This window comes from Vipera ursinii, assembly GCF_947247035.1.
Source record: "Vipera ursinii genome assembly, chromosome: 8".
Taxonomy (NCBI): domain Eukaryota; kingdom Metazoa; phylum Chordata; class Lepidosauria; order Squamata; family Viperidae; genus Vipera; species Vipera ursinii.
Genome location: NC_139519.1, coordinates 7,153,144 through 7,174,274, shown reverse-complemented (window position 1 = coordinate 7,174,274; position 21,131 = coordinate 7,153,144). Strand labels below are relative to the sequence as shown.

At 43.6% G+C, this 21,131-nt stretch overlaps 1 protein-coding gene across 1 annotated transcript in view; it reads right to left on the bottom strand.

Annotated features, from left to right (window-relative positions):
* LOC310644106 (disintegrin and metalloproteinase domain-containing protein 2-like) overlaps positions 1–21,131 on the bottom strand; it is a gene marked incomplete at its 5' end in the record, with an annotated part of 36,623 nt that overhangs the window by 8,553 nt on the left and 6,939 nt on the right. The window contains 10 exons of the mRNA XM_083368878.1: positions 1,278–1,461; positions 3,103–3,208; positions 5,612–5,810; positions 8,382–8,477; positions 9,842–10,022; positions 12,157–12,293; positions 14,015–14,096; positions 15,033–15,199; positions 15,841–15,912; positions 16,563–16,619. Of these exons, the coding sequence (XP_083225004.1) occupies positions 1,278–1,461; positions 3,103–3,208; positions 5,612–5,810; positions 8,382–8,477; positions 9,842–10,022; positions 12,157–12,293; positions 14,015–14,096; positions 15,033–15,199; positions 15,841–15,912; positions 16,563–16,619 (1,281 nt within the window). The remainder of the gene's footprint in view (positions 1–1,277; positions 1,462–3,102; positions 3,209–5,611; positions 5,811–8,381; positions 8,478–9,841; positions 10,023–12,156; positions 12,294–14,014; positions 14,097–15,032; positions 15,200–15,840; positions 15,913–16,562; positions 16,620–21,131) is intronic.

The following is a 21,131-nucleotide window of genomic DNA, read 5'->3' as shown; positions in this document are numbered from 1 at the left end:
GTTCAAATTAAAAAATAAATAGAAAGCAATTACTTGACAAAATTAGAGAGTGAAGCTTATGTTTGATGGAAATGAGTAGGATTAAACGGCTGAATTAAGAACCATTTTGGATGACCTGGCTTTTGGAAACATAGGAAACTGACGGTAGCAAAGACCCAGTGGGGCATCACGTCTGCCCTTTGAGGTTTGGTTTGCTTTTCTTTTTCATTCATTCATTCATTTATTTATGTTTTGGCCCCTTCCACAGTCAGCCGGATGTTCAGAATGGATTTAGCACTTTGTCTGCCTATCAAGGACCTGGTATAGGCAGATGCGGATGTTTGCCAGTGTTTCGAGTATAGGTTTTTATTTATTTTATTTTATTTATTTTTAATTTATTATTGTTGTTGTTGTTGATTTATTTTTTTGTTTAATTTTCCCCCAATGATAGACATATGCTCATTCAAAGCATGATTAAACTCAAAGTGGGACAATTCGCCAGGGCCAACTGTAAGAAAACAAACCAACTCACAGAGCACCAAGGACCCCACATAAAGGATTTAGCTAAATACAACCTACACAATCAGAACTAGAATATCATTCAATACTAGTGGCCAGGGAAGTAATGTGCTTGTGTGTGAGAGAGAGAGAGGGAGGGAGACAGGGAGAGAGATGGTGGGGGGGAGAGGCCAAATTTATTTATTTTTCCTTTGCTCAACCAAGGCCAAGCGCTATTTTGACTTTTTGGATCCCCTTGGGGTAGAGGAGAAATATTGGAAGAAAAATATTCATTGACCCACTAGCTCAGGGGTCTTCAGACTTGGCCCTTTTGTGACTTGTGGACTTCAGCTCCCAGAATTCCTCAGCCAGGCACGCGTGCCTGGTTGAGGAATTCTGGGAGTTGAAGTCCACAAGTCATAAAAGGGCCAGGTTTGAAGACCCCTGCACTAGCTAGCTAGTAGATCCATTCTGACAGGCCCCTAGGACAGACCCCATATCAGATAAATAAATATTTAATATTTATTTGTTATGTATATGTAAGGGTGTGGGTCTAATACATGTGTCTATAGTATGGTTAGGTGTGTGTCATGTCTGTGTTCCACTCTGAGAGCGGGCAACTAAATTTCATTTTTGTTGTTTTTGTAAAAAAAATGACAATAAAGGTTATCTTATCTTATCTTATCTTATCTTATCTTATCTTATCTTATCTTATCTCATCTCATCTCATCTCATCTCATCTCATTTCATCATCTCATCTCATATCAGATGGCTCTTGTAACCCAAATGCAAGCTTTTACCTTGTTGTCTCCACAGACGGTGCCATCGTGAATCAGAAATGGGTCTCTTATTCCTGGCCCCTTCAAATAATCTAAAGTGACACATAAGCGATTCTGCACTTTGGCGTAAATGATGGCGGCGTTTTCCAGAAAGAAAGGAACCCTGTTCGGATAGTCGCAGACCAGCTTGCCACACCTCAAGTCTCTGCAAGTGGCATATAAAGACAGAGAGTGGAGCAGAGTTTCACAGTCAAGTGATGACCCCGGATGTCCCAAAGAACAAATGCTCTAATCTCGGCCAGCATATGGTGGATTTGTTTGAGGACAGGGGAACATCTGTTTGTTTGTTCCCTTTTTTGTTAAGCCAGGCTTGTTTCAGAATAGAAGACTGTGCCTTTTAGGGTGAGGGGAAGTTAATTTTAATTTTTTTTTATTTTAATCCCATTTATATCCCGCCCTTCTCCGAAGACTCAGGCCGGCTTACAATCTAAAGCACAAATCAATGTGCTTAGCAATGTGCTTAACTCGGGAGTTAAGGAGGTTAAGAGAAGAAACAGCTTGCCGTCCTGAGGTTTGGATAACTCCCATGTTGGGGGGTTTTAAGAAAAGTTTGGACAAACGTTTGTCCAGAATGGAATAAGGACTCCTGCCCCGGGAAGGGGGTTGGACTAGAAGACCTCCAGGGCCCCTCCCAGCCCTATGATTCTATTTCTATTGTTATATGAAAAGGAAAGATGAAGTATCAAAATGTCTGCTCCCAAATCTTAGCAATATGATTTAGGAGACGTTTGTGAGGGCTTATTGTGGTTCTTGGCTGGATTTTATGTCCATAAAGGTAACCCACATGGCTTTTGCTTATCCCCAAAATGCTAGAACTCACCGTGAAAAGAACATCATAAACCTCCACTAGCTAGCTACTACTTGCACTCATCTAATTTGCGACAACTGCTTTCCTTCCAGGTTCATATGAACTTCCTGCCCAAAATTAAGGCACCAGACCAAAAGACGGTGTCAAATGGGCTGGATTCACACAACACTTTGTATAGGTGAAGTCATGTCATACCTTCACATAACTTTCGAATCCAGCGATAAATGTATTATATATACAGTATAATATCTACAACATGCTTGACATCAAGTCTTGTGAGGGGGATGAGAGGCTATGTCATTCTGAGGCAGGGGTCTTCAAACTTGGCCCTTTTATGACTTGTGGACTTCAACTCCCAGAATTCCTCTGGGAGTTGAAGTCCACAAGTCATAAAAGGGCCAAGTTTGAAGGCCCCTGTTCTGAGGGCGATGGGAGCTGCTGTCAAAGACTAGGGGACTCTGCTTGATAACTGCTATCAAGGACCAGGGGTGAGATGACAGTAGAGTTCTAATATTTAAAGGGCTGCCACAAAGAAGAGAGGGTGTCAATCTATTCTCCAAAGCACCCGAGGGCAGGACAAGAAGCAATGGGTGGAAAATCATTAAAGAGGTCCTGGGGATCATGTCATCCCCTTTTACGACTTTCTGACTAGCAAAGTCAATGGGGAAGCCAGATTCACCTAACAACTGCGGCAAGAAAGGTCATAAAATGGGAAAAAAACTCACTTAACGTCTCATTTGGCAACACACAAATGTTGTGGTCGTAAGTTGAGGACTGCGTGTACTATTAGCCTTATTTTGGGATTGGACGAATTCTGACTTCTAACAAATACATTCTCCACCCTGGCAACCCAGCAGCCTGATTTCACTACTGTGCAACTATCCACAGCATAACCCTTGGGAGAGAGTTCAAGAGAACGACAGCAGCCTCAGAGCAGCGCCTTGGCGTCTAGTTAGTTGTGCTTGTGTTGCGACATACTGCCACTGACAGTCCTGGTATCCTCTTGCAGTCGAACCACAGTGGCCCATCCTGTCCTTTTGACTGTTAATTTCTTCATAGCATTGAAGAGATCCACTTTTGGATTCTGCAAAACACAGGACAGGTCCAAAACTTACTAGAGAGTTCAAAATATGCGAAGAAGAAGAAGAAGAAGAAGAAGAAGAAGAAGAAGAAGAAGAAGAAGAAGAAGAAGAAGAAGAAGAAGAAGAAGAAGAAGAAGAAGAAGAAGAAGAAGAAGAAGAAGAAGAAGAAGAAGAAGAAGAAGAAGAAGAAGAAGAAGACGACCCTGTTGGAAATCTTCATCAGGGTCCAGTCCAAGCTGGGAATAAAAAACAACCTTCTTTCTAAAGCAGTCACCTTGTTGTTTATTCTAGTTTATTCCCGGCTTGGACTGGATGCCGATGAAGATTTTTTCCCCCTTCAACAACCCATTCTGGCTATTTTGAGGGCGGGGGGTCTGCTGAGAGTACTGCCCCTCCCCAAGAAATAAATGGGGGTGGATTTGATAGCACAATGTCACAATGTTTGTAGCACTCTGCTACTCTGCCCCAGGTTGGGGCAGCCCCTGCCGTGTTTGCCTTCCATAAACAGCTGAAAGCTGATTAAATTCAGCAAGGCTTTAGCGCCAGCTGATGGAGGGTGAGCGCCCTCTATGGAGTTGCTCCTAATATTTTTTTCTGGGAAGTAAATGCGTGAGAAAATTTCTTCTTCCCCAGGATAAATTCCGATCAATGTTCCATCCACCAATCCGCCCCCCCCACCTCTCTCTCTCTCTCTCTCTCTCCTCTCTCTCTCTCTCTCTCTCTTTCTCTCTCTCTCTCTCTCTCTCTCTCTCTCTCTCTCTCTCTCTCTCTCTCTCTCTCTCTCTCTCTCTGCAAATTAATGAGAAATAATAATAGCACCATGGTGTTAGAAGGGGAGAATTAAATAATTCTATCTGCCCTTTGTTCATCCCATGAAGCCAAATTATTAGAAGTTTCTCTGGCAGATGACTTTTAGAAACCTTTTAGAGGAAACGTTTTGTAGGTCAAGGTTGAATGAGGGGACTTTGGTGCTCTCTGAGCTTGGCTGTTTTCTTGCAGAGCTTCGCTGATGATGTTCCATCCATCCTCCCCCCCCCCCCTCTCTCTCTCTTCTCTCCACAAATCTGGTAGGTTTCAAGACGTCATTGGTGCCCAACTTCAAAGAAAAGAGATCTTTCCAAATGAAGTGGGCCCCTTATTCTCTCAACCATGTTCAATCCAGAAGCTTCAGAAAGCAAACAGGAGCAGTTTTTGGACGTTTATCCTCCTCTCATAAAATCAGGGTTGTAACACACATTTGTAAAGGCAGGGCTTTGATTGCACCGTCACAGAGATCTTGACTTTTTCTACCATAATCTTCAGACATTCCTGGTTGGATTAACCCAAATGGAGAAGAACATGCTCCTCCGTGATTTGTCAGTTTCCCAACCCTGACAAATGAGAACGCAAAGGGGCAAGCAGGAAAGACAGGAACATCTTATTTCTCATCCTCCGCTGAAGGGAGGGAGGGTTAAGGAATGGGAACAGTGGAATGTAAGGAAGACAGGGCCAGGGGAAGAAGGAAGGGAGGAAGGGAGGAAGGAAGGAAGGAAGGAAGGAAGGAAGGAAGGAAGGAAGGAAGGAAGGAAGGAAAAGAGAAAGAAAAAATCCTCTTAATGTAAGGATATATTATAATAAATGCATATAAACTTTATTATGGAAAAGGATATACATATACAACTATTAGGAAGAGCTATGAGCAACCAGGAAAATGTTAACTCAAAAAATCTTTTCCCCCCCTCTCTCCCCCCCCCTCTCTCTCTCTCTCTGACGCACACACACACATACACACAGAGAGAGAGACATGTTTGGCTTATTCCCCACTTCCAGGTTTGAATTGGGGGGGGAAGCCTGGAAACTGCACGACGTCAAGAGGAGTGGAGAGGGGGGGAAATGAGAACGCAAAGGGATGTGCAGCTGACCATGGTGATAGAGAAGGAAGGAGAGAAAGCCAACAAAGGTGTCCGGGAGTTGTCTTGGGAGACTTTTAGAAATGACCTCCCAGGGCTGGGAAAGAGGGAATCGTGAGAAAGAAAATCAAAACAGCCCTGCTTGATTTGATAACAGAGAGCAGAGAAAAACTGGGAGAGGCTTTCAAGATTGATGTTGAGGTCCATCGTACTAAGACACAGGGTTGGATGGCAGATAGTCCATGAATGTCTTTTATTGTAAGAAGACAGAAAGTCTGCCCATGTTTCTCCCTGTCTCTTACTGAACAAAAGGAACAAAAGGAAGGTGGGGTTACTTTGAGTTTCTTTCTGCCCCTTTCCCTTTAACTCAGGACTGAGTAATCTGCAAGTCCCTCTCCATGGCTTGTTTATTCCTTCTCTATCCCAAGAACAGTTCCACGCCCCGTTTACAAAAGCACAGTGGAAAAGAACAAAGATGGAAAGCAAAGAGGTTAAATGGAGAGAAACATTTATTACGTGATCCAAATATTTTTCGGCACCATCGATCTGCACTTTGGCACCTTCCTCTCATGCAAACTCCAGTTTGGTGTTCGCACCAGTGTCCATCCTCGACGTAATGGTTTTCCGAGCATTCTGCAGAGGTACCATTGCAAAACTCTTTGAGATCACATTCCGAGTCCTCCAGTTCTCTGCATAAGGTTCCTTTTGCCTTCAACTGCAAGACAAGAAAGAACAAAGCAAAGACTGCAGCAAACCTCCTGCAATTAACTATAACCAGGAATTACCGCTTTATAAAAGCCTACTGAGACCACACCTGGAATACTGCAGCCAATTTCGGTCACCATATCACAAAAAAGAGGTTGAGAGTTTGGAAAAAAATCAGAGAAGAGCAACTAAGATGATCAAAGGTCTGGAGACTAAAACATACGAAGAATGGCTGCGGGACCTGGGCTCCCACAAGGCAGAGGGGGCCAGGTTGTTCAACAAAGCACCAGAGGGAAGGACGAGTAACAATGGTTGGAAACTGATCAAGGAGAGAAGCAACCTGGAATTAAGGAGAAGCTTCCTGACAGTGAGGACAATTAACCAGTGGAACAGCTTGTCTCCAGAAATTGTGGGTGCTCCATCACTGGAGATTTTTAAGGCTAGACAGTCACTTGTCTATAACGGTATAGGTTTTCCTACTTGAGCAGGGGGCTGGACTAGAAGACCTCCAAGGTCTATTCTATTCTATTCTATTCTATTCTATTCTATTCTATTCTATTCTATTCTATTCTATTCTATTCTATTCTATTCTATTCTATTCTATTCATTTAGTTGACCGTTCAAAGTTACAACTTCAACAATTGACTTATGATCATTTTTCACACGTACAACTGTTGCAGCATCCCCGTAGTCATGCAATCAAAATTCAGACACTGGGCAACTGACTCATATTTATGATGGTCACAGTGTCCCAGGGTCACGTGATCCCCTTATACAACCTTCTTACAAGCAAAGTCAACGGGGAAGCCAGATTCGCTTAACAACCGTGATAGTAACTTAACAATTGCAGTGATTCACTTAACATCTGTGGCAAGAAAGGTTGTAAAATGGGGCAAAACTCACTGAACAACTGTCTCACATAGCAACAGAAACATTGGGCTCAGTTGTGGTCCTAAGTCAAGGACTACCTGTATTATATTAGAAGAAGTGGGGCGCCAAAGTATTGGGAAGCGGAGTCCTGCAGTTCTTCTTTAAAATGTTTCATTATCCACATCAAGCACAGAAATGAAAGCAATAATTATACAAACAGCCAGTTTGGTCTAGTGGTAAAGGCATCAGGCTAGCAACCAGGAGATCATGAGTTCTAGTTCTGCTTTAGGAATGAAAGCCAACTATGTGACTTTAGGCCAATCACCAGGAAACAGGAAGTTCTAGTTCCGCCTTGGGCAGGAAAGCCAGCTGGGTGACCTTGCGCCAATCACCAGGAGATAGTGAGTTCTAGTCCTGCATTTTCTATGAAAGCTGACTGGGTGACTTTGGGCCAATCACCAGGAGTCGGTGAGTTCTAGTCCCACCTTAGGCATGAAAGCTGGCTGAGGAACTTTGGGCCAGTCACTGTCTCTCAGACCAACCCACTTCATAGGGATTTTGTTGTGGGGAAAATAGGAGGAAGAAAGAGTATTAGCTATGTTTAAACTTGTAAGTCACCAAGAAGTATCTGTGTTTAAGTTGGGTGACCACATAAATTTGTTGAATAAATAACAAATAAATAAAATGCTCACCGCTTTGATTTGTTTATAAAAATAATAAATGTGAGATCATAAAAAAGGTTTTGAAAAGGAAAAAAATAAGCACCGATTTACAGAGGAGCAAGGGGACAAGTAATATCATGGGAATTATCATGAGAGTGACATCAGTCATGTATTTCACCCTAGTTACATAATGCGAGACCACCTGCTGCCATTGTCAACCTCCCATCGCCCGGTTCGCTCCCACAGAGTCGGCCTTCTCAGGGTGCCGTCGGTTAAGCAATGCCGGCTGGCGACCCCCAGGGGGAGAGCCTTCTCTGTGGGTGCCCACCCTCTGGAATGAGCTGCCTCCAGAGCTGCGGATGGCCCCTGACCTTCGATCCTTTCGCCGGGACCTGAAGACATGGATGTTTCAACAATCGGGCCTGGACTGACCATGGTTTTAAATTTGGTTTTATCGAACATATCTACTGTTTAATTCTTTTTTAAATTTTCTATTTTCATGTTCTTTTTTAGTTTTTATTGTTGTGAGCCGCCCTGAGTCCTTAGGGAGAAGGGCGGCATATAAATATAATCAATCAATCAATAAACATAATTTATTCAACAACTTCTTGATATCCATGATGGCACGGTAGCTTGTCTATAGACACTTCCACAATATAAACTCGTGTGAAATAGGAAAGGTGGACGGAGGGAAGTTTTGCTCTGCCACAAACTGGGTATGTCTAATCTAATGAAGAGAAGGACTGGTGTGTGTGTGTTTGTGTGTTTGAAGAACTGTCACAAAGAAGAGAAGATTCAACAATTCTCCAAAAAGCCTCTGAAGACAGGACGAGAAGTAACAGATGGAAACCTATCAAGGAGAGATCCAATCTAGAACTAAGGAGAAATTTCCTTTCAGTGAGAACAATTAATCCCTTCCAACTCTGTTATTCTATATTTGGCAGAGGGGTCAAAAAAAAGTCAAGATGGCAGCCGTGCAGTGGAGGCCCCAGGATGCAGGTGAAAAAGGAGAATGCTTTCCCTTCCGTTCCATCTTGGCTGGCACTTACCCTGCAGCTTCCCAGCAAACAACAGTCTCCTTGGGCACACTTCATTCCTGCTTTCAAAGTGCAATCCGATCCACAGCAGGGATTGTTTTCACATTCCTGCAAACGAAAGGAATATATGGGGGAGCTGAGCATCATAGAACACAGAGTCATATATGGATGGAAGGGACCTCGGAGGTTTTCTAGTTCAACCCTTTGCTCCTAGACATCCTTCACTAAATAGATGTCAAATCTTTTCTTGACGACCTCCAACAATGGAGCACCCACAGCTCTGTTCCATTTGATTAATTGTCCAACACACAGCATGTTTGGAACGTGGATGGAGAGAGGGAACACCAGTCCCATAAGCTGAAGTAGAAGGTCATGAGACACCATAGGCAGACGTTCAAACTCCCCTACCCACCCAGGGTCTATGGGAAACAAAGCACCGAGGCTGTGTAACCCCTTTTTTAATCCAGCTTCTGAATTAACCCTTTTTTCTAGAAGTGCACAAGAGATTGTCACATAGTCTAAACCAGGGCTCAGGAATTCTGGGAGTTGAAGTCCACGAGTCATAAAAGAGCCAAGGTTGTCTACCCCTGGTCTAAATGAAAGTAAATTTTCATCATAACTAATCCATTGAACTGGAAGCCAACAAACCAGGATCCTTGACACCGCTAGATGGCACCCTCGGATTTCTCTAGGCACATGCACGGATGTGCATGGACACTCACACACAATGGCCGAGTTAGCCATTTTGGAGATAGATGACACAGGGACAAACAGACAGTCAGACGGATGGACGGACGGACAGACAGACAGACCTGTATGTATTAACTGTATATAACCTGGCATGAATGGAACAGGCCAGAAAAAAGCTGGATGGAAAGACTAAATTGTCTTCTGAAGCCCTTCTAGATTTTACATTCTATAATCCTGGGATAAACAAGTTTTTTTAAAAAAAAATAATAATCACATCTTGTGTAAAATAATTCAAATGTCTGTCTCGGTTACAGGTAGTCCTCAACTTATGACCACAACTGAGCCCAAAACTTTTGTTGTTAAATAAGATATTTGTTAGGCGAGTTATGCCCCTCTTTTATGACCTTTCTTGCCACGGTTGTTAAGTGAATCACTGCAGTTGTTAAGTTGGCAAAACGGCTGTTAAGTGAATCTGTCACTGACTTTGCTTGTCAGAAGTCCGCAAAAGGGGATCCCGTGACCCCGGGACACTGCGACCGTCATAAATATGAGTCAGTTGCCAAGCATCCAAATTTTGATCACATGACCATAGGGGATGTTACAATGCTTGTAAGTATGAAAAAGGCCTGTAAGTCACTTTTATCAGTGCGATGGTTGTAAGATGAGAACTACCAGAACAGGACTGAATTATCTATCATCCTCGTTATTTTTAGTTCTTATTTTAAAGAGATCTTTCTTTCCTCTGATTCTCCCACCACCACCACTTTTTTTTTCTTCCAAACCTTCACTGTGCCACAATCACATTGCTCCCCATCTTCGACCACGTGGTTGCCACAGAGGGGGGCTCGGTAGGCGATATCAAACTGTGGCTTGTTCTGAAGACATTGCGACAATGTAGAATGGAGGAAGTTCTGAAAATCTTTGACGCTGCAGCTGCTGAAGGATTTAATGCCACTGGACTGTCTGGAAGGGAAAAACACAGCTCTGAATAGAATGTAGACTCCTAGGGCTGGAAGGGACCTCAGAGGTCTTCTAGTCCAACCCACTACTCAAGGCTGGAACCTCACGCCATCCCGCTCAAATGGTTGCCCAGCCTCCTTTTGAAAACCTCCAGCAATGGAGCACCCACAACCCCAGAGGCAAGCTATTCCACCGATTAATTGTTCTCACGAGCAAGATAACGGAAGTGCTTTTGAGTTGAAAGCGCTGCCCTCCTTATACATCACGGGGTGTTAAACTCGCAGTGTCACGTGACGTGTTGCGACTTATCACCACTTTTTTCCCCTTGCCAGCAACCAGGGTGGGCGTGGCTTCTGCATGATGAAACCGGATTGCGGGCCAGCAGTTTGACACCCCTGTTGTGCTTAGAACATGGAATAATAGAATTGGAAGGACCTCAGAGGTCTTCTAGTCCAATCCCCTGCTCAAGACAGAAGACCTCATATCATCCTGGTCAAGTGGTTGCCCAGTCTCTTTTTGAAAGCCTACTGTGATGGAGCCTCCACAACCTCAAGAGGCAAGCTATTCCACTGATTTAACGCTTCTCACTATCAGAAAAGTTATCCCTACTTCTAGTTGGATCTCTTCTTAACAAGCTTCCACCTATTATTCTTGTCCTGCCCTCGGGTGCTTTGGAGAATAAGCCAATCCCCTGTTCTCTGTGACAACCCCTCGGATAGTGGAAGACATTCTGCCACAGTGCCATGGTGGGTTTGTTGTCACTGTGAGTTGTTGGGGGGTGGGGGCACGAAGGGAGGCTCAGCCAATCTCAATATATACATGGTTGTACTTTGACAATAAAGTTTCATTCATTCATTCACCACAAGGAAAACAGTAATGCATCCTGACCACCGGATTAGGGAACCTTAACCGCCCAGTGGCCTTGCAACAGGAAGCCCAACCCATGGCTACATGGACTCAGGATGATGTACCTTCACGTCTTCAAGTTGTCAAGCCTCGTGGGCTTGTCACTTCAGGGAAGGGAAAGGGAGGGGAATTCCCCTTGCCTGGGAATCCCTCTGCCTGACCTCTCGAGGTCAGCTGAGGCTCCTGGCTGGCTGCGTGCTCACTGCTCTCTCTCCGGCCACCGAACAGCTGAGGCTCCTGGCTGCATCCTGGACTGCTGGACTGCTGGAGCCAGCTAAGCTGGTTTTAGGGACAGACGTCGGATGCTGGCTGGCTGTGGGGGTGGAGCTAAGGGGATTGCCTGTATATAAGGCAGTGGGAGCAAGTCACTCCCAGTGCTGACTTTATTTGCTGTTAATTGCCGTCAACAAACACTGGTCAGAACGTTCCTGCCTAGCCAGCTACCTTGTTGACCATCATTTATCATTTGTGGAACCAGGGCTGGTAAGGACTCTGACACTAGTACAGCCCAGAGAAACAGGAAGGTTCTTCTAAACAAACTAGGCTTCTTCTTTGGCCAGCATCTGATATCATCACAAACCAGGCAGTAGTGGTGGCGGCGATGTGGAAAGAACGTAAATGCTGAGTGAGAGAAGGAAGCATGCAGAGAGAGAGAGAAAGAGGAGAGGAGACTGGGGGTGGGAAATGGCCGCTTGAAGATCCCAACATGGGTGTCTCCTTATGGTTCACTCTGCGACACACTGGTAGACTATACATAGAGAAATCTCGTATTCTGTACAACCCCATCTGTAGACTATGGAGATTCTCAATCATCCAGGTCACGGTCGTCCCAGAGGTGCTTTTCAAAAGGATATTGGACTTTCTTCTGAACTGAAGAAGCTTCTTGGATGAGAAGTGAAACGTTTTCAAGGAAAAACCAAGGAAGCCCAGTTGCCTTTGGAAAGGCATCTTTGGGACAACCCCATCTATAGGACACCTCCTCTCCTTTATGAACAGCTACCACATTTTTGCCGTTAGAACATCTCTAATTTAAGGATAGGAAGCTGCCTTCAACAACCTCCAAGTTTAGCATCATCTGCTCAAGAATAAATGGAAACTGCTCAACATCAACCACCATCGATCGAATGGGGGTGGTCCTTCGCAGGGTGTCAAAAACAATTCAGCCCAAAACCTCACACTTGATCCTTGACCCCAGGTTAATGGTGAAGCAATAAATGACATAAAGGCTTACGCTGCTCTGGTGTTCATCAAGCAGACTGTCCCTGAGCAGTGACATGCTCTGGTGTCATCGAAATACAGTCCAACACTAAACCCCAGCAACTGCGCCACTATAACTGAGAAGGCTTCCAGTGTCATCCCATTTTGAAACTAAGAGAAAGCAGAAATCCATTAAAAGTAGTAATTGCTAACTATGAAAGGGCCACATTCTGGTTCTGATGAATCTTTAAGATCTTGGAAATATCTTGGATTTTATAACCTGCAAAGAGTTTACCAGAAATTTATCTGCCCATGAGAGAGACCTTGGTCCTGCTTTGACCACTATGTTTTCAGGCAGTTCTAAGTGCTTCAGGCTTGTTCTTTATCTCCATGAATGCAACCTTTACCTGCAACTCATTAAAGCAACTCTTCCTGCAGTCATGTGAGTCTCGATAAAGAGGCAGTTGCTTTAATGAACCACAGAGAGGTGTTGCATTGCACTCCTTCTTGCACCGAACTCTGGCGAGTTCAATATTCACAGGCATTAAAAAAACAACAACAGAGAGATGGTCAGAAGAGAGAAAAATAATTTTGCTCCTTCCACCTTCCTTTCATTATGCTAAGATGCTGACATTTATATAACCAAATAGTTGTTTATGTTAATGCTCTACCCCACCTCTCAATTAACACTGCACCCCACCCTCAATGTAGCCTATACTAACAAAAAAATAACAATTTCAGGGCTGTGTTACACAAAAGGTTAAATTAGGGGCTTAATTTAGTCATTTTTCTGGGCACAGACAGCATCCTTTAACTACAAAGCAATCGAACAGGCTTGGTTTACACCATGCACTCAGCCACAGAAGTACCAAGGCTAACATCCATCAAGCCTAGGATATTGTGTGAATGCAGCTGCAAATTTATGAATGGAAGTGGAGGTCAGCTGTCACCTCATGCTTGCTTGTGCTTCACTACTATTAGGCGACAGACTGCCATGAACTATGGGGAGGGGGGAAATGTAACAGGAGAAGCTTGGGAGAAAACAAAAGGCTTGGGGGGAAATGAAAGTAAGTGCTGTATCTCCTTGAGATGCTGTTTCAAGGTAACCCAACATACCAGCTGCATACCAAACTGTAGCTGGACTGGCATTATGAAAATATCATGCTTGAACCTCATTGGTTGCCCAGGAGAAGGTGATGGGTGGTAGCTGGGGAGGGGATGGAGTTGAATTTAGGGATTTTGGTATGATGATGATGATGATGATGATGATGATGATGATGATGATAATAATAATAATAATAATAATAATAATAATAATAATAATAATAATAATAATAATAATAATAATGATGATGTTGGAAGGGACCAGTTAGTCCAACGCCCTGCTCAGGCAGGAAACCCTATACCATTTCAGACAAATGGCTGTCCAGTCTCCTCTTAAAAACTTCCAGTGTTGGAGCATTCACCACTTCTGGAGGCAGGATGTTCCACTGGTTAATTGTTCTAACTGTCAGGAAGTTTCTCCTTAGTTCTAGGTTGCTTCTCTCCTTGATTAGTTTCCATCCATTGCTTCTTGTCCTGCCTTCGGGCGCTTTGGAGAATAGCTTGGCTCCCTCTTCTTTGTGGCAACCTCTGAGATATTGGAACACTGCTATCATGTCACCCCTCACCCTTCTCTTCGTTAAACTACACATACCCAGTTCTGGCTTAGCATTACTGCAATACACTTGACTTCTAAATAAACTACACTTTTCTCAAAAAAAATGGAGCCAAGGATCATTTCTATTTTGGAGTTTAAGCCGTGGCAGATCTGACAGTGGGTGTGCAAACAGAATCAAGAAGTGATGAATAATAATGAGGCGTATCAGCATGGGACACTTTTTCCATCTTACCATAGCAATTCCAGCAGAAATGGGTTTAGAGCACATCTTTTTGGCAAAAGTTGACCCGACCGAATCAGCCTTGTTCCTGTAACTGAGGGAAGAATAGAAATTGCTTTGAACTATATTGTATTCAGAATGGATGTGTTGTCTCGGGGTCATGTGGGAACCGTTCGCAACCTTCCTAGCCAGCTTCCGACAAGCAAAGTCAATGGGAGAAGCTGGGTTTGCTCAACAACAGCAGGATTCACTAAACAACAGCAATGATTCATGTAACAGCCGTGACCAAAAAAAACCCTCATAAAACTGGGCGCAACACACATAACAAGTGGCTTGCTTAGCAATGGAAATGTCAACCATGGGGAAATCGGCAAGTTCATGCAGTTCAAATGAATATAAAGGTTTATTGCAGGCTTATGTTCTCCACAACAGGGGTCCCCAACCTCCAGTCTGTGGACCGGTACTGGTCCACAGCCCATTGAGAATCAGGCCACACAAGTGGGTAGGCGAGCTTGCAAAGCTTTATTTGCACTTGTGTGGGATTAACTTGTGCACATGCAACCATCCCCTCCTGAGTCGCTGCCAGTCTGCAGATCCAAAAAGGTTGGAGAGTGCTACTCTACAAGAATCTGAACTACTAAGAGTCAAGGTAAATTGGCACGAGAACAGAATTCAAGGCAAGCTGGATTTAGATCTCTTGTGGAAGTGAAGCAACTCGCAACTGATGATGCATTTGACCCCTCCTTTGGGCTCAGCCTAGTCATCTCCTCCATCAAATTCTGGTCCCAACTGTGGCTGTAAGTTGAGGACTGCCTGTATTTGCTTCCTTCACTTCATGCTCACCAATGCTCCTTACACACCAGCCCACTCCCATTTCTTGTAATCCACTGCTCCACCTCACGAGCAGAATTGCCCCCAACTGCTTTCATTTGCTTGGTCATGTCTCAGGATCATCTTCTGGGCTATCTATAGCAGGACCATACCCAATACCATACTATTCTTTCATGATCAGGGAGAATTGTTTTCTTACACAAACAAGAAAGCCGCATCATGAGGTCGCAGAGCGAGGTGTTCATTTTTCCAGTTCAAAAACTGCTCCAGCAACTGATCAGCGGTTCCATTGATGGACATTTTATCTTTCTTTATCCATAATTCTAATGAGGACAAGATAATCTTCATGTTCAGTTTGTAAAACATCTGAAAATAGGAGCAAGAATTAATCAATGAGAGGCACATGCCCAGATTCAAAACATATACCAAAGCCAGACAAACTGGACAGGCAGTTTTGTCTAGTGGTTAGAAGCCAGAAGACTGAGTTCTAATCCCACCTTAAGCATGAAAGCCAACTGGGTGACTTTGGGCTGATCACCGGGAGATTGTGAGTTCTAGTCCTGCCTTAGGCATGAAAGCCGGCTGGGCGACTTTGGGCCAATCACCAGGAGAGGGTGAGTTGTAGTCCAGCCTTAGGGATGAAAAATAGCTGAGTGACTGGACCAGCCACTCTCAGTCCAATCTACCTAACAGGTTTTATTGTTGTAGAGAAAAAAGGAGGAGGAAGGAGAATTATGTGTGTTTGGCACATTGAGTTATTTATAAAAATAATAAAGTGGGAGAAGGAAGGAAGGAAGGAAGGAAGGAAGGAAGGAAGGAAGGAAGGAAGGAAGGAAGGAAGGAAGGAAGGAAGGAAGGAAGGAGGGGGTCTAGGAGTCTCTCCTCCATTTTACTGATGCTGGTTGAAGTCAGGATGCAATTAGATTGCCAAAGTTATTATTTAAGAGAAGAACAGAATGTTGGGGCCAAAATCAGTCATTACAAGCACATAAATAGGCACAACTTACAGTATTGACAAAGTTCATAAGCTGCATGATCTTCGCCGTGACAACATCTTCGTTGGAACCCATATAATCATACTGGGGGGAAAAGAAAAAAAAACCCACTTCTTCATTAATCAGTAGTATCAGCTTTACGCTGGTTTAAAAAGCCTGCTGAAGACAGTTTAGGCTTGACTTTGCAAAGTGTGCATTTGAAACAATACGTCTGCAAACACACATACCATGCTGAAACACCTCTTCTAAGTAAGGTGCAGTCAAAAACAGAACATTTTTCATTCAGGCCAGCAGTAACTGGAATGACTGACTGAAGAATATTATTGAAAAGAAATTATGCCCTGAGGCATGGATGGAAAGAAATCTATTGCGGGTTTCACTGAGTATACAATGACGTTAATCCACCAGAATATTTCCCAGCACGGACTGGGAATAACTGTCAAATGACTGTTGTTTCTCCCCAGAAATGTGTATTGAGACAGATGTGTTTCGAAGGAATATTTCTTAAAGGTAAATATGCTAAGAAGGAAAGCAGGATAGAAAACTTTTATTAAGTTGTGGACGAATCAGGAAGAGGAATTTTCCAGTTTTTTAAAATGAATTGTAACAAGTGCTTATCAAGAAGACGAAGTGGATTTATTGACTATATCTCTATCCTTATCCCGTTCAACTCTAGGTTTGGAAGCATTTTAGACAATGATCCCTAGTGGGCAGAGCCAACAAAATACACTTACCAGAGATTTGGCCACAACCACGTGCATTTCCACATATCTGAGGATGGCAAAGTTAATCTGTTTGTTTTTTTTATTCAGGGAAGAAACAAAGATGAAGTTTTGTTATTAGTGGCAGATTTCATGACTAGCTCTTTTACACGCTCAGGATTTCACCAGATTTGACCCACTGTCTTTGGGGAGACAGGGATAATTAAGGTCTGCCTAGAAAAGCAGAGAGATCAGGCAAGTGACTCAAAGAGCACTCCAAAAAAGGAGTCATGAGGCCAGTTTTTAGTGTATTTGCTAAAAATCATCAAAGGGATCAAGGCGGCGAGAAAGGAGCGATAACTGCAAGGTGTCATTAAAAAGGAAATCTTGATTGTTTTCACCACACCCTGTGGTTACCCCTGGAAGAAACGATACAGGTAGTCCTTGATTTACGACCAAATGCAAATTGGGATCAGAATTTCTGTCCCTAAGCATTGTGGTTCTTAAGTGAATTGTGCTTTTTTTGCCATGGTTCTTAAGCAAATCATTGCAGTTGTTAAGTGAAACATGCAGTTGTTAAGTGAATCTGGCTTCCTCCTCACTAACTTTGCTTGTCAGATGTCAGCTCGGAAGGTCGCAAATACTAATATCATGACCCCAGGACACTGTAACCGTCGTAAATACATGCAGGTGGCCTGGCACCTGAATTTTTTAGTACTGCTGTAACTTCAAAGAGTTGCTAAACGAATGATTATAAGTTGAGGAATGCCTGTATTAGAAAGTGCCTTGAGTCAGAGTGGACAAGCAACAGCACTTAGATTTATATACTACTTCACAGTGCTTTACAACCAATGGTGGGATCCAGCCGGTTCGCACCGCTTCAGTAGAACCGGTAGCTAAATTTTTCTGCATTCAGAGAACCAGCTGGCTTCCAGAAGCACAGTTTAGGTTTCGGAGGCCTGGATGAGGCCTCCCAGGCCTAGAACGGCCCACCGGAAGTGCATGGATGCCACTTCCGGAAGTCCATTCTAGGGCTCGGAGGCCTCCCAGGCCTAGAACAGCCTTCTGGAAGTGCATGGATGCCACTTCCAGAAGTCCGTTCTAGGCCTCAGAGGCCCAGGCTTGCATCATATAAGAGAACCGGTTGTTCAGGTATTTGAATTCCACCACTGTTTACACTTCTCTCTAATGTGGTTTACAGAGTCAGCATATCACCCGCAACAATCTCAGTCCTCATCTTACCAACCTCAAAAAGATGAAAAGTTGAGTCAACCTTGATCCAGTCAGGATCGAACTGCTGGCAGACGGCAGAGTTAGCCTGCACTACTGCATTCTAACCACTGCGCCACCACAATATGAGCCTTGGTGGAGCAGTGGGCTAATGCCTCCTTAAGTAACACCAGCTGCCTGCAATTAGTGCAGGTTCGCATCCCACCAGGCTCAAGGTTGACTCAGCCTTCCATCCTTCCGAGGTAGGTAAAATGAGGACCCAGATTGTTGGGGGCAATTAAGCTGACTTTGTAATAATGCCGCTTGGGGGTGTTTGAAAGCCCTAATAAGCAGGCATATACATAGAATGAAGGCTACTGCTAAGCTTGTAAGCCGCCCTGAGTCTTCGGAGAAGGGCGGGATATAAATGGAATTAAAATAAAATATAAAATAAAATAATATATGGGCTGTATGGCTGATCTATTCTGTGGCCACATCACTCATTCAGAGAGGATGCCCATCTAATGAAAGCAGCCGTTTCCTTTGGGACAGGAAGGTCTACCTATTGCCCACCCCTTCTGCTTTTCTTCTATCTCCTGTGGCTGCAAGGGGTAAGTGAAAAATACAACAATGCAAGATGGAAGTTTCTAGAAGGCTTCCATTTTTGGGTAAGACCGCTCTAGGACTTCACCTCTGCTGGTTTCAGAAGGATAGATTTAACTCTCTGTTAACTCTCTTTTTCTTGTTTCAGGAAATAGACAGTAGAGGTTTTTAGAGAGGTTACTCTAAAAATTAACCCACTCTATTCCATTATACCAACTGAGCTATGCAAGACGCCTTGGTCTTGCCCATGACCCAATTGAGGAACTAATTATGATTTAAAAAGCAACAAAGGCAGTGGTGCTCACTGGTTCTGCTGGATCTTTCTTTGAAGTTACTGTGGTACTCCATTTAATGGAATAATTCTGCTTTGAAAACTGAAGGCCTGTATCATTGTAATCTATCCGGAAAACAAGATGATGAAACCCAGAGGCCGACTCGATGGGCTCAATTCCATAGCTGATATTCTGAATCTGTATCAGCCCACTGCCGGGCAGAAAAAGCATAAATAAATTTAAATAAATAAATTAAATAAATAAAGTACCATTACTAAGTTTATTGTTTTTTAAGAAGGGGAAATAAATTTGAAAAGGTGAGTCTCTAGCACAGGGGTCCTCAAACATAGCCACTTTAAGACTTGTGGACTTCAACTCCCAGAATTCCACAGCCAGCCGTATCTGGCTGGGGAATTCTGGGAGTTGAAGTCCACAAATCTGAAAGTGGCCACATTTGAGGACCCCTGCTGTAGCAGATGATTAGGTTTTTCTCTGTGGGTATAATGCTAGCTGCCTAGAGCTGATTATAAGATGGGTGGCTATATAAATGTTTTAAATAAAATTTAAAAGTGAAATGACTGACTGACTGACTGACTGACTGAATGAATGAATGAATGAATGAATGAATGAATGAATGAATGAATGAATGAATGAGATGGAACCGAGGCATTATTCTGCTGGGCCCTGAATAGCCAAGTGGTAATTTGCTATAATTTGGCAGTCCACAGTTATTGGAATCATGGTTCATGCAACCAAATTTTGTGGGCTTTATAACCTATAAAGGTAAAGTTTCCCCCGCACATGCGTGCTAGTCGTTTCTGACTCTAGGGGCCGGTGCTCATCTCCATTTCAAAGCCGAAGAGCCAGCGCTTGTCCGAGGACATCTCCGTGGTCATGTGGCCGGCATGACTAGATGCCAAAGGCGCATGGAACGCTGTTACCTTCCCACCGTAGTGGTCCCTATTTTTCTACTTGCATTTTTACGTGCTTTTACGAACTGCTAGGTTGGCAGAACCTATAGTAAAGTTCAATTTACTTTACTGCATGGAATTCTAGGAGTCCACGCACCTTGGAGTTGCTGAGAAACAATGGTGTAAACTAATCACAGAGTTTGGGTTCACCAACATGATAAGGTAAATGGAGTCAGCTAAATTTTATTTCAGGTCTTGGGTAAAGAAATTCATGTTCTCTTTTCCAAGACAGACAGAGATGCTGTTGTATCTTTGGAAGGCAACAAAGGAGAGGGAGAATATTAAGGAAAATGAAAAAAATATAGAGACTTGTCATTATTTTTCTCACACTGAAGGAATGCAAAACAAAAAAAATCTATTTATGCCCAGCCAAAACTATTAAGGGACCATTTTAACATACATGGGGGCCAAAGTCTGTTTAGGCAAAGAGGAAAAAATAAATTTGGAAGAGAAATGAGGAAGCATCATTTGGAAAGTGATTGTTTTTTTAAAAAAAATAAGTTTTTTTATATTTACCAAATCCAGTAGTATGGCTAAATAAGTAGGGTGTTTGATTCTGTCAAATCCTTGGCAAAATGCATAGCTGTCGGACTGATAAACAGACTCAGTTTTATGACAGGTCCTTTTTATTTATCTAAAAGGGACGCAGTGGCTCAGTGGGTTAGGACGCTGAGCTTGTCGATCAGAAGGTCGGCAGTTTGGCGGATCGAATCCCGAGTGCCGCGTAGCAGAGTGAGCACCTGTTACTTGTCCCAGATTCTGCCAACCTAGCACTTCGAAAGCACGTAAAAATAGTAGAAAAATAGGGACCACTCCGGTGGGAAGGTAACAGCGCTCCGTGTGCCTTTGGCATCTAGTCATGCCGGCCACATGACCACGGAGACGTCCTCGGACAAGCGCTGGCTCTTCGGCTTTGAAACGGAGATGAGCACCGGCCCCTAGAGTCGGAAACGACTAGCACGCATGTGCGGGGGAACCTTTACCTTTACCTTTTACCTTTTATTTATCTAACCAGTTTTATGCTATTCTATACTCTGGAATTATTATAGCTATTGCAATAGCATTTAAACTTATATACTGCCCTGTAATGCTTTACACTACAGCACTCTCTGGGCTGTTTCCAGTCTCAGCATTATTTGCATATAGCCCCCAACAATCTGGGCCCTCATCAGGATGATGGAAGACTGAGTCAACCTTGAGCTGGTCGGGATCAAATTCCAAGCTGTGGGCAGTGTTTGCAATACTGCATTTTGACCACTGTGCCATCAGTATTATTATATCCAGTAAGTCTTTGATCGTACTAAAGATACTTGACTTGCATTGGGTGCAGCCATGGATTTGTTTTTGACAAGATGTCTAGAAGTAGAACTAAGGAGACATTTCCTAATGGTGAAAACAATTAACCAGTGGGACGGCTTGCCTTCAGAAGTTGTGGGTGCTCCAACACTGGAGGCTTTTAAGAAGAGAACGGACAGCCACCTGTCAGAAGTGGTAGGGTCTCCTGGGGTTGGACTAGAAGACCTCCAAGGTCCCTTCCAGCTCTGTTA